The sequence below is a fragment of the Ptiloglossa arizonensis genome, chromosome 2 (genome assembly GCF_051014685.1).
Source record: "Ptiloglossa arizonensis isolate GNS036 chromosome 2, iyPtiAriz1_principal, whole genome shotgun sequence".
In the NCBI taxonomy this organism is placed as follows: Eukaryota; Metazoa; Arthropoda; class Insecta; order Hymenoptera; family Colletidae; genus Ptiloglossa; species Ptiloglossa arizonensis.
In genome coordinates this window covers 13432233-13451193 of record NC_135049.1, presented here as the reverse complement: position 1 = coordinate 13451193, position 18961 = coordinate 13432233, and the positions used below count along the sequence as shown (strand labels likewise).

Sequence of the window (18961 nt, the reverse complement as noted above, 5' to 3'; positions counted from 1 at the left end):
GGTATATTTTCTATTGCAATGTATTTCATTTTACAAGATTCCATTCGTTACCTACTATTCTACAAAACGGTGAACACAATGCTCGAATTATCCGGTGCTTAACTTTCCACAGTACTAAAATACCCAATTAACTTAACCCTTCCATAAAGCTAAAAATAACATCCTCCCGAATCATTGATCCTCGACTTCGTAATAATTCCTCTTAAAAAACTATGAAACTTTCCATACACGATAAATTCCACAATGATACTCTTCGTCCAAGTGTCCAATTTTTCAAACACATAACAACGTTATCCAATTTTTCAAACATACAACAACGTTATCCAATTTTTCAAACATACAACAACGTTATCCAATTTTTCAAACATATAACAACGTTATCCAATTTTTCAAACATACAACAACGTTATCCAATTTTTCAAACATACAACAACGTTATCCAATTTTTCAAACATACAACAACGTTATCCAATTTTTCAAACATATAACAACGTTATCCAATTTTTGAAACATACAACAACGTTGCCCAATTTTTCCTTCATTTTCGTAACAATCGTCAGCTCCGAAATGCTCCGATCTCTGTTCGTACCGCGTTGCACTCGTTCGACGTGTTTTTTTTATTTTCCGGGCCCGAGTGCTATCGGAACGCGTATAAAAAAATATTCACGAGAAAGCTATTCGTCCGGTAGTCGAGGCGCATAATCGACATCCGCAGCATTCGTGAAGTATTCGCCGAATTCGCGGGCACGTCAATCATTCTCGCAGTTCGATGCGCGACAGGTGCATCCGCGTTTCGCGGCGGTGTACGGACCACGTGGCCCGAATAATTATAACGTTCCGCCAGCAGCGCACTTACGGCGACGGACAAATAATTTTTCCATGGGCACCCCCGTGGCGTGCTCGTGGCCACCCGGTGCCAGCCATGGTTTTTGGTGGGGAGGCACGGGCCGCTGTTAACCTTCCTCCTCGCTTCGTGGGTCCCGATGGGCATAACAGTGTCTCTCAAACCAGTTACGCGGAGCTCACTTCCGAAATTCCAGGGCAAGGACACCATATGGTGAAACGAAACGCGTCACTTCCGCGTGTGTTACGTTTTCTTCTCCTTCGTGAAAGAACCACCTCTCTTTCTCTCTTTCTCTCTTTCTCTCTCTCTCTTGGTGAGAGAATGTCCTATATTGTATTCTCCTTTCTGTTCGATTCTTATTCCGTGGCTTCGAGTAACCAGAGAATCGTTACTCTTAGCGAAATATGTTCAACGAGTGCTTCGAGCCATAGGAATCATTTTACGAATTCATTTCTGTTTCAAGTTTAAGTCGACGAGATTCACGCGCTTCGAAAGTTTTTAGATTCCTCATTATGAGTATTTATTATCAAAGAGGATCCTGGACTAGGGGTTGGAAACATTATAATTCATATTCGTAAGACTTTGTTCAGTAGTCTCTCTTGTTCTTGTGTACGATGCAGATTTATGTTCGTGGACTATTATTTTTAAGGATTGGAAGTTTTTCGATCTATCTTTTCTGAAATACTTACCTCTTCGAAACTTCGTACGCTAATTCGCTACGTGCACACTTTAGGAAAAAGTAAGAACTTTACCAGTAAGAGTACAAGTAATTTGATCGTTTTAACGTAACAAAGAATGTTTATCGCGAAGAAATATCCACGTTCGAAGACTCACTTGTATCAAATAACCACAACTGCTAATTCTTCCACCAAATGAAGACAAATTCGATTCACACTGGATCGAATAGACTTTCGAGCGGTAAAATAACTCCAACAGGGAAATAACCTCTACAATGGTGAATATTTCTCCAACAATAGACGTCGTCCGAGATTCGTTTCGCGATGTATAATAATTCGTGTCCAGAAGAGTCCGATTCGTAATTCGCATTCGCTCGCGAATCTTTCCCGTAGCGGTGAACCCGCTTTCGTTTCGATTACCCACCTCGATAACAGGTGTCCCACGAACAAAATCGTTGCTCGTTCGTTCTCTCGCTCGGCTTTCAGCCGATCTTAGGTGCGAATGGTTTCTCGAGTCGGTGACTTCGGGTCGTTTCGAGCTACCATCATCGGCTCGCCGTGGATTTTCTCGCGACGCGCCTAATGATGGCTTTTTTGCGTGCACGGTGAAACGTTGTTCGAGCGTGAAAGCAGGAAGTCGAGCAGGGTTCCTGGGGGCCCAGGGCGCCACCGGTTGAGCGCCCCTGGCCCCGACACAGTCGGCGGCATGAGAATTTTCCCACAGTCCCCACCACATGGCCTGCGGCCGACGCACACCCGCTCTCGCGACGTTGCCACACCTCTGCCCGGCTGAGAGGCACTGTGTTGCCTCGGCCAGGGAGCGAGCGAGAACGAGCGACAGGGAACGAGAGCCACGCAGAGACCGAGAGACAGAGGGAAAGAGAGCGAGAGGCACACAGAGAGCGAGAGGCACACTGAGATAGAGAGATAGAGAGAAAAAGGGGAAAAATAGAGCGGGAGGTAGAGAGGAAAATAGAGCGAGAGTTAGAGAGAAAAATACAGTGAGAGATAGAGAGAAAAGTACAGCGAGAGATAGAGAGAAAAAGAGAGAGAAAGAAAGTTAGAGATAGAGAAAAAAAATAGAACTAGAGATAGAGAGAACAAATAACGAGAGATAGAGAGAAAAATAGAGCAAGGGATAGAGAGAAAAATAGAGCAAGAGATAGAGATAGAAATAAAGCTAGAGATAGAGAAGAAAATAGAGCGAGAGATAGAGAGGAAAATAGAGCGAGAGTTAGAGAGAAAAATACAGTGAGAGATAGAGGGAAAAGTACAGCGAGAGATAGAGAGGAAAAGAGAGAGAAAAAAGCTAGAGATAGAGAAAAAAAATAGAACTAGAGATAGAGAGAACAAATAACGAGAGATAGAGAGAAAAATAGAGCGAGAGATAGAGAGAAAAATAGAGCAAGGAATAGAGAGAAAAATAGAGCGAGAGATACAGAGAAAAATAGAGCGAGAGATAGAAAGAGAAAAAAAGTTAGAGATAGAGAAAAAAATAGAGCTAGAGATAGAGAAAAAATAGAGCTAGAGATAGAGAGAAAAATAGAGCAAGAAATAGAGAGAAAAATAGAGCGTGAGATAGAGAGAAAAAGAGAACGAAAGATAGCGAGAGAGCAAACGCTAGTGCAGTCCGTTCGAGGGAGAAGGGCGTGTTGGTGATAGATCTGAGAAAGCAAGGAGTGAATGAGAGAACGGAAGAAGCGCGAGGGGGCGAGGGTGGATCGGTGACAGAGAAAAAGAGAAAAGTCGAGGTCGAGTGAGAGAGAGGTAGAAGTGAAACGAACGAAGAAACGAAGAGGGAACGTCTCGCGGCGCGGAAGAATGAGATGCTCGGGAGAAAGAGGCGAAAGAGGACAGACGTATCGCGAGAGAGACGGGTGCTGGTTTGCGCAACTAGGAAAATGCTCACCGAGACGAAGCGCGAATTTTCGTCGTGGCTTTGAAAATCGAAGCGTACTCGATCGTTAAACGCTAACTAGACGCGTTTCGAGATCGCCTCTCCCGGTCTCTGAAATTTCATCGATTCGCGCCGTTTCCGTAGGAAACAATGGCGTCGCGTTACGGACGCGAAGAGGCCCACTTCCTAGTCGCTGGAAACTGAACGATACCCGCAGGGAAGCCACGACGGTGTCGTCAGCCCGGGGATTCGAACCTGAACCGTGTTTCTTTTTTTTCTTTCTTTTTTTTTTCCGACGTGAGAACCACGACTCGACGCGTGTCTCTCCTTTTCCCCGTTTCCCTTTTGCCAGCAGGTCGAGAAGCAGGTCGAAATCCGTGAATTCCACCGAAACGGACGTAGCGGCGTATCCAGCTATCCCGCGGAACAAACAGAGACCATCCCGTTGTCGGAGATCTCTCCTTTTTATCTCCCGTGTATCTCGTTCTTTCTTTCGCGATCCGTCTAGTTCTCTTTATCTCCGTCTATCTCGTTCTCTTCACGGTTTCGCTAGGGTCGAAACTCTCGGTTCCTACCGAAGGTGAATGAAATCATTCCAAGTACCCTGAACCGCCGACTAATTGCCAGCGCTTTACAGGATTCCCGAAATTCCAGTTCGAGTGTTCGACCTTGCTCGCCGGGCGTGTGCGCCCGCGCGAGCGAGCGAGCGAACGCGAGCTTCTCTTCGGGCTACGAAAAGGATACGCTCGTTTCCCATCATTATACCCGACGGACTCGAAACGAACGATAAATATACCGTACTTTTTCTCGGCTGTCCATTAGCCAGAAATTACGGGACCGTGAACGTAATTGATCTAGCCCTGCGCGCGCGAGCACGGTCTTTGAACTATGACGCTCTGTGTGTTTGAAGAATAAAAAAAGAAGAAGAAGAAAAAAAAAGAAAAGAAAAAAAGAGCGCCACGATATTCGCGCGGCGGTGTTCGAATCGCCGAAAAAGAGCAGAGAGAGAGAAAAGGAACAGAGCGCGCAGAATTTATACCGGTGTTCCGCTCGTTACGGCCCTGCATCTGTAACGAAGTAACGGATACGTATCCTTCGTCGAATAGGGCCCGCGCGAGCGAGTAAGCGCTCGCGCGAGCGAGCGCACACGCCTGCGCGCACGCGGCTATCGTAACCAGCACGGATTCGTACACACAAACACACACACACACGTACACGCACGTCGCGAATCGTTCGGATCTGGGGTGAGGCTCATGAACAATTGCAATTATGGGCCTTCGTCTAAGTTGATTTATAAGTGGTGGAGCCGTTCCCTACTTGTCCATCGCACCCACACGGCTTCCAGCTCGCGTAATCTCCCGTGTGCTGTTCCTTCTTTTTTTTCTTCTTCTTTTTATTCATACTCGCGAATCATCGCGGCCGATCTGCTACTTTTCTACTAGTGGGCCTACGCGGCTCGGGCCCATTATACGCCTCGCCCCTTGGAACACGATAGAACCTGCCTCGAGGGTTTGGCAAAATTCCGGGAAGAAGAGGGTCGTCCCTTATGGAAATAAGCCCTCGTCATTAGTGGAGGGGGACCGGGATCCTTCTTAAACACTCGCATCGTCACGCAGGGTGTGATGCGTTTTTATATGCATACTACTCGCGCTTAGGATTTCCGACACGAGGTATTGGGATTCCGAGTACGGGATCCGTTGTCGGAAATTGACATTTTTTTATATCTCGTTTGCATCACGGTGGCTGTCGTATCGACGAATCGGTGGGGTTTTCACGGTGAAAACGAGCCCGAACACGGCCCAGTTTGGATCGATTCTCAATTGTTAACTAAACCGTTTTCGAATTTTGAAACAACGTACTCGCAACTGTGACTCGTTGTGCCTCGACTCGTTTCTCTCGTGGAAACTCGACCGAATCGCTGATAAAATTGTAAGAATGACAAATAATTGTGTTTAGAATACAGTATGTAATTCAAGATACATTAAACTACACTTTTCTTTATTATTGTTACAATATCGCTACGTTCTCGTAAAGATACAAGTTTTGTCATTTTACATCGGCATAATTTTTCACATTTGTACGTCGATACGTCGAGTTACGTGTTATCGATTTGAAATTACATTATTCGGGAGCGTGTAATGCGAGACTCGGTCGCTGTTGCGCTATCTCTCTCGCTCTCAGTGGATCTCATTCACTTCAACGTTCAGCCTCCGTTCGAGATAAAAATCGCTACTATTTTTCTCCGGTTCATCTACGTTACAATCGCAATACTAATATTGTTTTACAGTACTCCTGGTAACAACAATGTTATTTCAAAATCAACGCTACCAGCGTCCTTATTTCGAAATCAAAAGTACTAGCGCCCTTACTTCAAAATCAAAAGTACTAGCGTCCTTATTTCAAAATCAAAAGTACCAGCGTCCTTATTTAAAAATCAAAAGTACCAGCGTCCTTATTTCAAAATCAAAAGTACTAAAGTCCTTATTTCAAAATCAAAAGTACTAGCGTCCTTATTTCAAAATCAAAAGTACTAAAGTCCTTATTTCAAAATCAAAAGTACTAAAGTCCTTATTTCAAAATTAAAAATACTAATGTCCTTATTTCAAAATGAAAAGTATTAGCGTCCTTATTTCAAAATCAAAAATACTAACGTCCTTATTTCAAACTGAAAAGTATTAGCGTTCTTATTTCAAAATCAAAAGTAGTAGCGTCCTCATTTCAGAATCAAAAGTACTAAAGTCCTCGTTTCAAAAACAAAAGTACCAGCGTCCTCGTTTCAAAATCAAAAGTATTGGTGTTCTTTTGGATAAATCGTTCTAAAATGAATCGGTGCCATTCAACGCGTTGAATCGATGCGCGACACTTCGCGCGGTCCTTTTATTAGTTGCGCGATGACCGTATTTCATCGATAGGGGGGGATGACAGTTTTTTGGTCTCCCCTTTCTGCCGAGATCACTATGCAAAAAGGGAGGAACGAACGATCGAGGCGATGAGAGGACGCGAGTATCAACGCGGAACGGATCGTCCTGCAAATACGTGCATTTTTCAGGGTGGCTCGAGCGGTTCTCCCCCTTTTGTCCTGGTCGGTATCGATATTAACGGCAATCGATTCGGCCCGGATCCATGGCAACGTTCATAGGTTCCTCCTCTCCGCGTTTCTTGTTAGACGTCCCCATCGATGAACATGAATAGCTTGCGTTTTTCGTCAGTCTTATGGAATTTCCTTTCTTGCGAGACACTCGGAGAGCAAATGAAGCGCCGAGTATAGTATTCGATCGATTATGCTTACGTTCTGTGTCGAAGAAACAACGTCGTCCACCTCGTGGAGGGATGATTTAGGTCGAGATGCTTGTTCGCGCGAGATACAATTTTTCTTATCGGTGTTCTCGCACGATTATACATTTTCAACTTGTAACTTTTTCTAACGTCGATCGATCTCTTCATTCTTTAATTAAAATTACATTATTATCAATATATGTCGACAAATACTCCACCAGGCCCATCGATGATTAAAAGCATCGTTATTCGACCCACTCGAAAACAAGGACCTAAACCAGACCTAAACCACTCGAAAACACGTGACATTTTCCGCCCCGAAAAATCCTCCAAAATCGATCTCACTCGGTGTAACATTTTCGCTCGATAAAGACGTCCAACGACAATAATCAAACACCGCTGAAAAAAGAATCAAACTCCATTAATAATAGGTTATTTAATAAGTTTTGTCTCTTTTTCCATTGTAAAAAAATACTGTAACCCTTCGACTTTGAGCAACTGTAAATATACGAACGAGTAGATCCACGTGAAACTTCACACACGTACACCAAAGTGTAGTAATCTTCAGAAAAATAAAACGACGAAGCTAATAGCTCCGTTTCTCATCGAACGACGAAACATATCCTACAACCTGTTACAAATCCGAATCTTTCGTTCGCGGGTTGAAAAACCCCGGCCAGGTGTGGTAAATCCGCGAGCGAAAAAGTACGCGCGTTAATCGCGATTTTACGAGGCAAAAATCTCACGGTTGCGGGGTCGCCGGTAATCCGGTAACACGAGATGTAGGAAGGGAAACCTCCTTGAAATTCCAGTTTGGAATCTCTGCCCGAAATTCGGCCGGGAAGCCCCGCGAACGTTCAACCATCTGTTGCGCGACCGTGACATCGGTTTTCGGTGCAGCAATTTCGATCCGAACACTGCAGCGTAACGAGGAGCGGGATGACGAGTAAATAAAAAGGTAAGAGGTCCTCGAAAGAGGCGCACAGGTGATACACGCCCGAGCGTTTCGCTTATTCTCGAGATACTCGTTGGTTCGTTGGTTCGTTTCACCTCCCCACCTCTTGGAAACACGATCGCGTCGAATTTACGATTCGCCTATGGTGAATCGATGATCGTGATCCCCTTTTGTCGTATATTTATATTAAAACGGCGAACACGCTAGTTAAGATTCGGACTGTAAAATTATTTCTCGGAACTCGGCTCTCGGCTCGGAATCCCCCGGCGTTATGTTCGCCAGGGCTGGCGGATAATGGCGCACGCGAAACGACCGATTTACTTTTGCATCGCTTTAATATTAATGTTACCCGCCCCTCTTTGTTGGGGCCTCGGTATAATAACGTCGTGGCCGTGGGGTTATACATACGTATAGGGTTCTCGGGACTCTTTTCAGTCCCGGAACGAAACTCTAGCTCACGTCAAGCGACGTGTGTACGCCTCGCGAACCAGTGCAGATGCATAGGAAGTTTAGTTAACCGCTCTATCGAGCATAAATTATGCGCGCCATTAGAGTTGGTAACTATGGTTCCGCGAGCAGGTATGCATCGCCCGGCCACGGCAACTGATACCGATAGATAAGGGCGGATGGAAAGCGTGAACGCGTTTGTGTGGCCGTGTTCACCTGTCTGTGTGTACGTTGGAGGGAGAAAAGGAGAGAAATGGAGCGAGAGGTAGAGAGGAAAATAGAGCGAGAGATAGAGAGAAAAAGAGCGAAAGATAGAGAGAAATAGAGCGAGAGATAAAGACGAAAATAAAGCTAGAGATAAAGACGAAAATAAAGCTAGAGATAAAGACGAAAATAAAGCTAGAGATAGAGAGAAAAACAAGACGAGAGATAGAAAGAAAAATACAGCGAGAGATAGAGACAAATACAGCAAGAGATAGAGAGACAAATACAGCGAGAGATAGAGAGAAAGATAGAGCTAGAGATAGAGAAAAATATAGAGCGAGAGACAGAAAGGAAAAGAGAGAGAGAGAAATATAGAGCGAGAGACAGAGAGGAAAAGAGAGAGAGAAATAGAGGGAGAAAGAAAGCTAGAGATAGAGAGAAAAATAGAGCGAGAGGTAGAGAGAAAAATAGAGCGAGAGATAGAGGGAAAAATAGAGCGAGAAATAGAAAAAAAATAGTGGAGAGATACAGAGAAAAATATAGCGAGAAATAGAGAGAAAAATATACCGATAGATAGACAGAATAATAGAACGAGAGATAGAAAGAAAAATAGAGAAAGAAATGGAGAGAAAAATAGAGCGAAAAATAGAGAAAAAATAGAGCGAGAGATACAGAGGAAAATAGAGCGAGAGATAGAGGGAAAAATAGAGCAAGAGATAGAGAGAGAAAGAAAGCTAGAGATAGAGAAAGAAATAGAGTTAGAGATAGAGAGAAAAATAGAGCGAGAGATACAGAAATATAGAGCGAGAGATAGAGAAAAATAGAGCGAGAGATAGAGACAAAGATAGAGCTAGAGATAGAAAGAAAAATAGAGCGAGAAGGGGAAGAGGGTTGAGACGTCTTCTTCCATCGAACGTGAAACATTACCCGGATTTCCTCGTTCAGTTTATTTCGTGAAGCGCAATCATGTTGCGGATGTAAAGCGGAGAGAGCAACGAAGATGATTTTGAGACGGTTACGTAAGGTTGGCCTCTCCTTTCGAGCATCTCACGGTGTCTCTGTTCAGCACTGAGCTTCTCGAGAGGCTGGGATTCGGGAAGAGAAATTATTCGAGGATTTTAACTCTCTGCGATTGCACACGAACAACTGAGATTCTAGGTTGGTAAGGAAAAGTGGAAAATGTCTTCGAAGGAATTTCGTAGTTGGCTAGGTTTCGAGGTGAGCTCGAAGTTGAACCAAGTTCAATGATCTTTTGGGGAAATGAGGAGTACCTTTAGAAATGTATGAAGTATACAATATTTTTATTCTTTCGGACAGTTAATTCTTGACGTCCTTGGAGTTCGTTGAACTCTTGAAAAAGTGGGAGTAAAAGTACCTTAAGAACTCTATTAATAGAGTGCATAATAATTTTACTCTCCTTCAAAATTAATTCTCGATACTTTTGAAATTCACTGAAATTCTTTGGAAAGTTAATCGTACCATAAGAACTCTACGAAGTATACAATATTTTTATTCTCCTTGACAATCAATTCTTGACGTTCTTGAAATTGATAGAACTCAAGCAAGAGTACTCTCCATGAGTACCTTTACTCATAGAGAGTAAAAGTATCTTAAGAACTCTATTAAATAGATAATATTTAATCCAATCAATTCTCAACGTTTGTTAACCCTAAACGTTTTCCTCGTAATTGGTAAAAGCAAAAATATTCTTTGATATTTAACAACAATTATCCTCTTATCCTATTGGATTACTTGCCTATAATTACCAGCTAGTCGTCCATGATAATTTCGTTCACAGTCGTTGTTTCCGTAGATCTCTGAATCCGTTTTTAATACGTGCTTCACTTCCATCGACAAAGGTACGTAAAAAAGGTAGCGTCCCGAAGCAAGAGGATTCGTTCGACTTGCAAATAATCCAACGTCATGCTACGTCAATTTTACCGATCTTCTAGTAACTCGCTTCTTTCCTATGCAGCTGTTTTTCCGAAGCGTCAAGGTACCACGGCAATTTTCGTTTTAATTAAAGGGTATCGGGTTCTTGTGCCACTGTCGAGGATTTTTCTTGAATATTTCTTCGGTTTAACAGTTAGGATTTTGTTCCGCAGGACACGGTACTTGGCCGATCGTTCCAAGTTTTGCCGATCTATTTGCTTAACCCTTTGTTCGCGAGTAACTTCAGCCCGATTCCCACCGTACGTCGAGAGACGCTTCGAAAGGTTTTGCCTCGTTGCAATTGAGTTTCGTTTCCCCTTTCAGTTCGTCCTTTTCAAAAGGGATTACGTACACCTGGAAACATTTATTTCCATACGTTTTCAATCGATCGACTCAATGCATATCTGTCTCCTTTATTATTTTTTTTTGTCAAGCTCCAAGTCTTGAGAAACGTTTCGAAAATTATTACGTTGATGTTCACCTGACGGACGAAATTGTAGAATCGTGAACGAATCGATCCCTCGAACGCCCGGAATGATTTCACAGAAAATATAATCAATTCTTCGAATCATTGTGTACCGTATACGAAGCAACGAGCATATTTCATCGATTTTCGGAAAATAATTTATACAGTTATCGTGATCTACGATCGAATTTCTTCGATATTGAAAAACCTGTAAAAAGAAATATAGAAAAATTTTATTTCGAGTAAAAATTCTTTCGATGATCTATCCGGTTCGAATTTTTCCAATAAAATGGCAACGAGCGTGTCAACGAGCGTGTTTACACATTACGCGAGAGAAGAACGGTACGACAGTGAGAATCGGCCTTTAGTTTGCACATTGAGCTATCGTTTTCACGGTTATCGAGTTCTATCGCTTTATCTGCAGCGTTTCAGTTCCTCCTGCCTCCGCCTTCATCTCGTTCCTTCTTCTATCCAGCCATAAACTCGGCGAACAATAAAACCTCGTGTACCTGTGGTTTTGCTTTAATACAACAATCCCTTTTTTCATCGGGAAGAACATACAAGCCCTACACGGCAACACAGCGGAGTAATGACTTCTCTTTATGACCGTAACGATCATCGATATAATCAGGGTGGCGAGAGATATCGTACGCTCTCGTTCGTGTTTCTACCTCCGTGATTTTCTGTTTGTCTTTCAATCTTTCCACTTTGATAAAAGACCACAACTAAACAATGTTATACAATCGAGTTGTAAAGCGATACACGTAACCGAACCATAAATTACTTTCGACAAGCTACGAGCACTAAATTTTACTCGATTCACGACCTATACTTACCAAGAGAGCGAGGGAATCTACCAGGTGTCGAAACGGTTATGGAACTTTTTCGATAGGTATCGTTGAAACGTTTCAAATGGAATTTATACAATAAAAGATCTCCTATTGTAAGATTTAACGGACGGATAAAGCTTGAATCCAATTTGTAAAAAATACTAGTAAAAGTTCTCGAGTAACGGGGATATTTTATTTTTCGATTGCAAAGATGTTGCTCGATCGCTTGAAAAATTACTAAACGTTACTCTTGACAAGCTCTATTCTCTCCTCAATATCTCCGTGAAATTCGACTATTCCGAGACCACAATTGACACTGACAATTTCAACATTCAATTCGAACAATCGAACTCCGATTTTCGATGATCACAGGTTAATATTATCCTCGTACTTCGAGACTACAGTTGGTCTCCCAAATTTTAACATTCGAATAGAATAATTAAACTTACTCGATTTTCAAAAATCAGGAATTAGTTTCAACCACGTAAATACTCTCCACAATTGATCTAACAAATTTCAATCTTGCATGGAAACAGTTGATCTTCCCCGATTTTCTAGAATTACAAATTTATTCGACCAAGGTATTTTGAAACCATAATTGGTTCGATAGATTCGATGGAACAATTAAACTCCGATTCTCCAAAAGCACAAGTTTATTTCACTAAGATACTATAAGATAACAGTTAGTTGGAGAGATTCCGTGGAACAATTGATTTTCCCCGATTTTCAAAAATCGTAAATTAATTCCATCAGGATATTTCGAGGCCACAATTGGTTCGACAGATTCGATAGAAAGATTGAACTTCTTTTCGAGAGATTTGAACTTCCCGATTTTCAAAAACCACAAATTGATTCGACCAAACTACTCCAAGACCACAGTTGGTTCGACAGATTCGATGGAACGATCGAACTTTTTTTTAAAAGATCTGAACATCTCAATTTTCAAAAACCATAAATCAATTCGACCAAACTACTCCAAGACCACAGTTGGTTCGACAGATTCGATGGAACGATCGAACTTTTTTTTAAGAGATTTGAATGAACAACTCGATTTTCAAAAACCACAAGTTTTTCATGCTCTCTCGTGTTGCGACAGCACTCTAACACTCCGTGTGTTCTTTTATGTTTCAGGTTTCCGAGGCGAGCAGTGCGAGGAGAACATCGACGACTGTCCAGGAAATCTCTGTCAGAATGGCGCGACCTGCATGGACAGGGTGAACGAGTACTCTTGCCTCTGTCCTCCGTCGTATACGGGCACGCAATGCGAGCTAGACGTGGACGAGTGCTCCGTGCGACCGTCGTTGTGTCACAACGGTGCCACGTGCACGAATTCACCAGGTAGCTACTCCTGCATATGCGTGAACGGCTGGACCGGCCCGGATTGCAGCGTCAACATCGACGATTGCGCAGGTGCAGCCTGCTTCAACGGGGCTACCTGCATCGATCGTGTCGGCAGTTTCTATTGTCAATGCACCTACGGAAAAACCGGTAAGTGCATCGAAATTTGGAATTCTAATCGACCGATATTTCTATAAGTAGAGAAACGACCAACAATGTTCGACGATATTTTCAACTATTTTTGTTTCTCAACGATCGTAAATGCATCGATCGTGTTGGTAGTTTCTATTGTCAATGCATCTACGGAAAAACTGGTAAGTGCATCGAAATTTTGAATTTAAATCGAGCGATATTAAAATAAGTAGAGAAACGACCAACATGCGATGTTAATCGTAAATCAAAGCAATGGTATAGGATATTTATACTATTCTAACGAAGCTCTGATGTTCGACGATATTTTTAACTATTTTTGTTTATTAACGATCGTAAATGCATCGATCGTGTTGGTAGTTTCTATTGTCAATGCACCTACGGAAAAACCGGTAAGTGCATCGAAATTTGGAATTCTAATCGACCGATATTTCAATAAGTAGAGAAACGACCAACAATGTTCGACGATATTTTCAACTATTTTTGTTTCTCAACGATCGTAAACGCATCGATCGTGTTGGTAGTTTCTATTGTCAATGCACCTACGGAAAAACCGGTAAGTGCATCGAAATTTTGAATTTGAATCGAGCGATATTAAAATAAGTAGAGAAACGACCAACATGCGATGTTAATCGTAAATCGAAGCAATGGTATAGGATATTTATACTATTCTAACGAAGCTCTGATATTCGACGATATTTTTAATTATTTTTGTTTCTTAATCATCGTGAATACACGTTTAATATTAGTTACTGGAAACGAGAATACGTCAAAGATGAACATCCATGGCCAAGGACGGAATTCTATTCTTTTTTATTTTTATTTTTATTTTTAATAAACTGACGGATATTCTATCAATTTGTTTGAATTTTTACACGGTGGTTATACAATACACAGGTAAAGAAGAACCTGTCTTATTCGACTGGTGTAACCTTATAACTAGAAATTAATTTCGTACGATTAAATTGAGACACCATGAATCTTTAACACAGAATCTCTTGAATCAACGACTACTCTATCCTGTAACTAAAGACAATCGATTTTATCGTTTAATTAACCAAGAATTCGCTACTCGCTAAAAAGAAATTACCAATCAGTGATAAATTACCAATAGTTTGAAAAACGCTCCAATGTTTCAATTTTACTTATCAAGTACCCAATTCTGGCTATTTATCCATCTCAGAGCTACGTATTCGTAATCATCGCGGTATTATTTCCAACAAACGGACATCTTACCGATTTCTTTCAATTCTATCCCGGTAACGAATAATTCACGGAATAAATACAAATAGAAATTAATTTCGTACGATTCGATCGAGGATGCGGTCGTTAAATTAGCAATTCCTCCATCATTCTCCATAATCGCGACTGAGATTCGATGTTTCGTTGTACTAAGTACCCGTTCGCGAGGTGAATCCGTTAGGTTGCTCCGCGTTGAAGAACCAACCGGGAGAAAATACACATAATAGCAGTACTGGACGTTTTCCTCGTCGAGGATCTACGGATCGCGAATCGTACGAAAGAGGTCTTCTGGAGTAAGCCTCGTTCGACGAGGTGAACGCAATTTCTGCGAATCGCGACGATTAGCGTTAAAGTCGAGCATCCACGGTCGATAACAAGGCCGCGGTTGGAATCGTGTTGGTATTATGCATCAGCGAGTGCATCGGCGAGTGCATCGGCGGCAGGCGGGGCAGGATGCATCTGCACGTGCAACAATATGATGCGACCTCCAGAAGGGTCCCTCGGAATCCCGGGATTCCGGAGACTCTCCCGCCTAGCCTTACCGAGTGACGACCTTGAGGACTGAAAACGAGTTTCTGTCCTTACTTTCCTACCACGAGGCCGAGGAAGACGGTTTTCAGATCGATCGTTCCGACAACGATCGCCAAATACAGGCATCCTTCTTCTGTCCCGGCATTATTGCGATTCCAGCGATACACTCGTTCGTACGGTCGCGAAACGACTTTTTCCACGGGCGTGCAAACCTCGGGAAATCTTAAATAGAGGAATTCGCGCGCGATCGGTGTTCAATAGGCTCGCGGGGAAGACCCGGGGAGAGTTTAACGCGCGGTATGCCGTGCTCCTTGCGTCACGTTTTATATTATTTTCTCGGTGGTAGCGAACCTTCGATTACTTTACGCGGCGATCGGAATAAAGGGAGTCGGGAGCTAAGTATACGAGTTTAATTCGTTAAGGAGTTCTATTTCGAAGACGTCGAGGGAAATATTTTTTATAAATTATGATTTCGGAGGTGTTGATTACTGTAACTTTAATTACGTGGTGATCGGAATAAATAGAGTTGGGAGCTAAGTATACGAGTTTAATTCGTTAAGGAGTTCTATTTCGAAGACGTTGAGGGAATTATTTTTTATAAATTATGATTTCGGAGGTGTTGATTACTGTAACTTTAATTACGTGGCGATCGGAGTAAATAGAGTTGGGAGCTAAGTATACGAGTTTAATTTGTTAAAGAGTTCTATTTCGAAGATGTTGAGGGAATTATTTTTTATTAAAATTATCATTTTGGAGGTACGAACGTTGCCGTGTTGATTACTGTAACTTTGATTAATTACGTGGCGATCGGAATAAAGGGAGTCGGGTAGCAAGTATACGAGTTTAATTCGTTGAGGAGAATTCTATTAGTGTTCTATTTTGGAGATGTTGAAGAAATTGTTTTTTATTAAAATTATGATTTTGGAGGTATAAATATCGATCACTGACGCGATGATGGAAATAAAGAGAATCTAGTTCGAGGAACGAACCAAATGGAAGTATACCAGTTTAATTCATTAAGGAGCAAATATTCTATTTTGAGGATGATTAGGAAAAGATTCTTTTTCCAACGGTTTGAACACCGCGTGATTTTTAAAGTAATACGTTAATCGAGACAGAGTTGGTGCGAAGCATAATGACCAGATGTCAAGGATGAAATATACGAAAAAAAATATGTTTTACTAAGAAATTATCTTCCCTCTTCAGTACAGTAATTTTAATACAAATAATAAAAATGAAACATCAATTTTTGAAGAAAAGAGGAATAATTTAATACTTAACGTACTAAATGTTCAGTTTCTCTAATATGAATATCTTAAAAAAAAAAAATGGTACCAGATTCAAATATACGTCGAGTCTAAATTTACTCAATTAAACTAATTACTTTTAGTACCATTTTTAATTAATTCAACATCGCCACAAATATCAAACAACACTATCGAATCCAGAAAATATAAAATTACATATATTTTCTTATTCCTCGCTCTTGATTTCCATTAATAACTTTTTCCATCAACGATTCCGTTATTTACAATGCATCTCGCTGTATCGATCTTCGCAGACTTGGCGAAAAATGACTCGAAATTGTTCCCATTCGATAACAGTACTTCCGATTCCCATGATTTCCAACACATTCGGAAGAACACCCGTTACAATTATACGGTAATAAAATTTCCGAATATCGTTGAGTTTGAAACAGAGCTCGTTCACTCTCACGGTAAAAATCGAAGACTTACAAATTTCTCGGATGATTTTTGCACTCGATAAGTACTGCCGCGAGGTCGATTTACGATACGGTTGCTTCGGAACAGTTTTAACGACGCACGGAGGTTAACGGATTTACAATACGTATATACGCATAATGATGGCATCTCGAGGTCTGTGTTAAAGCCCGAAGGCTCCTTTTCTTGCGCGTATGGACGCACTTACAGTTAGTCGCGGGTGTAATCGTGCATCTACGTGGCAGTTTACTCTGGTTTATATAGGAACATCCTAGACACTCGTGTCCCGTTATCAGGCTCCGTATACGAAGCTACCAATGTCAGTGACCAACAAAGAATACGTTATCTGTATCTTTGGAACGTTTGCAAAAAATCACGAAGTTGGTCAATTTAAATCAAAATATCTCGTATCGATAAATATTTTATCTCGACACGATGGAATGTCTCACGAGCAGCCAAGGATTTCAAAAAATATTTTCACGAGCGTTGTTCGATACTAAAAAGGGTGGAAATTTATTTATATCGCATGTTTCCCTTCGTAGCAAATAATTTTTTAAAAAACATATTTTTGATATCTTTGGTTCTTCGTGAAATATTCCACTATGTTGAGATAAAACACTCTATTGACAGAAGACACTCTGTACGAAGGTAATTTAACATTTTTAAGCTAATTAAAGTCTAATCATTTACTCGATACCTAGAGTTCAATTTTCTAAAATTTTGCAAGATTAGTTTCTTCTCGTACGTTTTGTGTATCTTTGGATACGTTTGCAAAAAATCTCGAAGTTGGAAATTTTCAATCAAAATATCTCGTATCGATAAATATTTTATCTCGACACGATGGAATGTCTCAGGAGCAGCCAAGGATTTCAAAAAATATTTTCACGAGCGTTGTTCGATACTAAAAAGGGTGGAAATTTATTTATATCGCATGTTTCCCTTCGTAGCAAACAATTTTTTAAAAAACATATTTTTGATATGTTTGGTTCTTCGTGAAATATTCCACTGTGTCGAGATAAAATATTCTATTGACAGAAGACACTCTGTACGAAGGTAATTTAACATTTTTAAGCTAATTAAATTCTAATCATTTACTCGATACCTAGAGTTCAATTTTCTAAAATTTTGCAAGATTAGTTTCTTCTCGTACGTTTTGTGTATCTTTGGAACGTTTGCAAACAATCTCGAAGTTGGAAATTTTCAATCAAAATATCTCGTATCGATAAATATTTTATCTCGACACGATGGAATGTCTCAGGAGCAGCCAATGATTTCAAAAAATATTTTTACGAGCGTTGTTCGATATAGAAAAGAATGGAAAAATTATTTATATCGTTAAATTATATATTAATTATATCAACGTTTCCCTTTGTAGCTAATAATTTTTTAAAACACATATTTTTGATATCTTTGGTTCTTCGTGAAATATTCCACTGTGTCGAGATAAAACACTCTATTGACAGAAGACACTCTGTACGAACGTAATTTAACATTTTTAAAGCGAATTAAATTCTAATCATTTCGAGGTATTCTGTGATAGCTATTATAAGCGATGGAAGTTGTTCGGATATCGTATGACTGAACTTATTTACTCGATACCTGGAATTAAATTTTATAAAATTTCGCAAGATTGGTTTCTTCGAAATCTTTCCATTACAGCACAGTAATTACTCTATCGTACACTTTCCCATTGATTGGTTTTTATTCTCTCTGTTGCCGATCGTAACGCAATAAAACCGAAGTTGTTACTACTTCCTGGAAGTGTTTAATATAAATTTAAGTAGCCACGGAGCTCAGCATTATTTAAAGATCGAAACGTCCTTGGTCACGGAACAACGCTCCTTAGCAAAGCAAACAAAACCATAAAATGGGCGATGGTATTCCGATGTCAACACGTGGTACTCGTATCCATTTACTTCTTGTATACAAACACGGTATCCATTTTATGCTACTTTTCGCGCTGAATACGAACGCGGGTAGAAATTTATTCGAATTGATACTATACGATGCCAAGAATCTTTCAACTTCAAAAAGGATAGAAAATTAATTCTAGAATTCGGTTATTCGACCGGTGTGAGTTTTTATTGCACAATGTTCTCGTTATACAGTTTCACGAAATTAATTTTTAGTATTCATTCGGTTATTCGACTGGTGTGAGTTTTTATTACACAATACGATCGTTTTATTGCGTTACGATTCGCATTATACAGTTTTACGAAATTAATTTTTAATATTCATTCAGTTATTCGACTGGTGTGAGTTTTTATTGCACAATGTTCGCGTTATACAGTTTTACAAAATTGATTTTTAATATTCATTCGGTTATTCGACTGGTGTGAGTTTTTATTGCACAATGTTCTCGTTATACAGTTTTACCGAATTGATTTTCAATATTCATTCGGTTATTCCAGAATGGAAAAAATTCCAACGCTAATTTGAAAAGCACACATC

At 40.7% G+C, this 18961-nt stretch overlaps 1 protein-coding gene across 3 annotated transcripts in view; it reads left to right on the top strand.

Moving 5' to 3' along the window:
• Positions 1 to 18961, top strand: part of N (neurogenic locus Notch protein) — a 481045-nt gene that overhangs the window by 285157 nt on the left and 176927 nt on the right. For all 3 annotated transcript variants that reach the window (XM_076327069.1, XM_076327068.1, XM_076327070.1), the window contains one exon: positions 12660 to 13016. In XM_076327069.1, coding sequence (XP_076183184.1) covers positions 12660 to 13016 — 357 coding nt within the window. The remainder of the gene's footprint in view (positions 1 to 12659; positions 13017 to 18961) is intronic.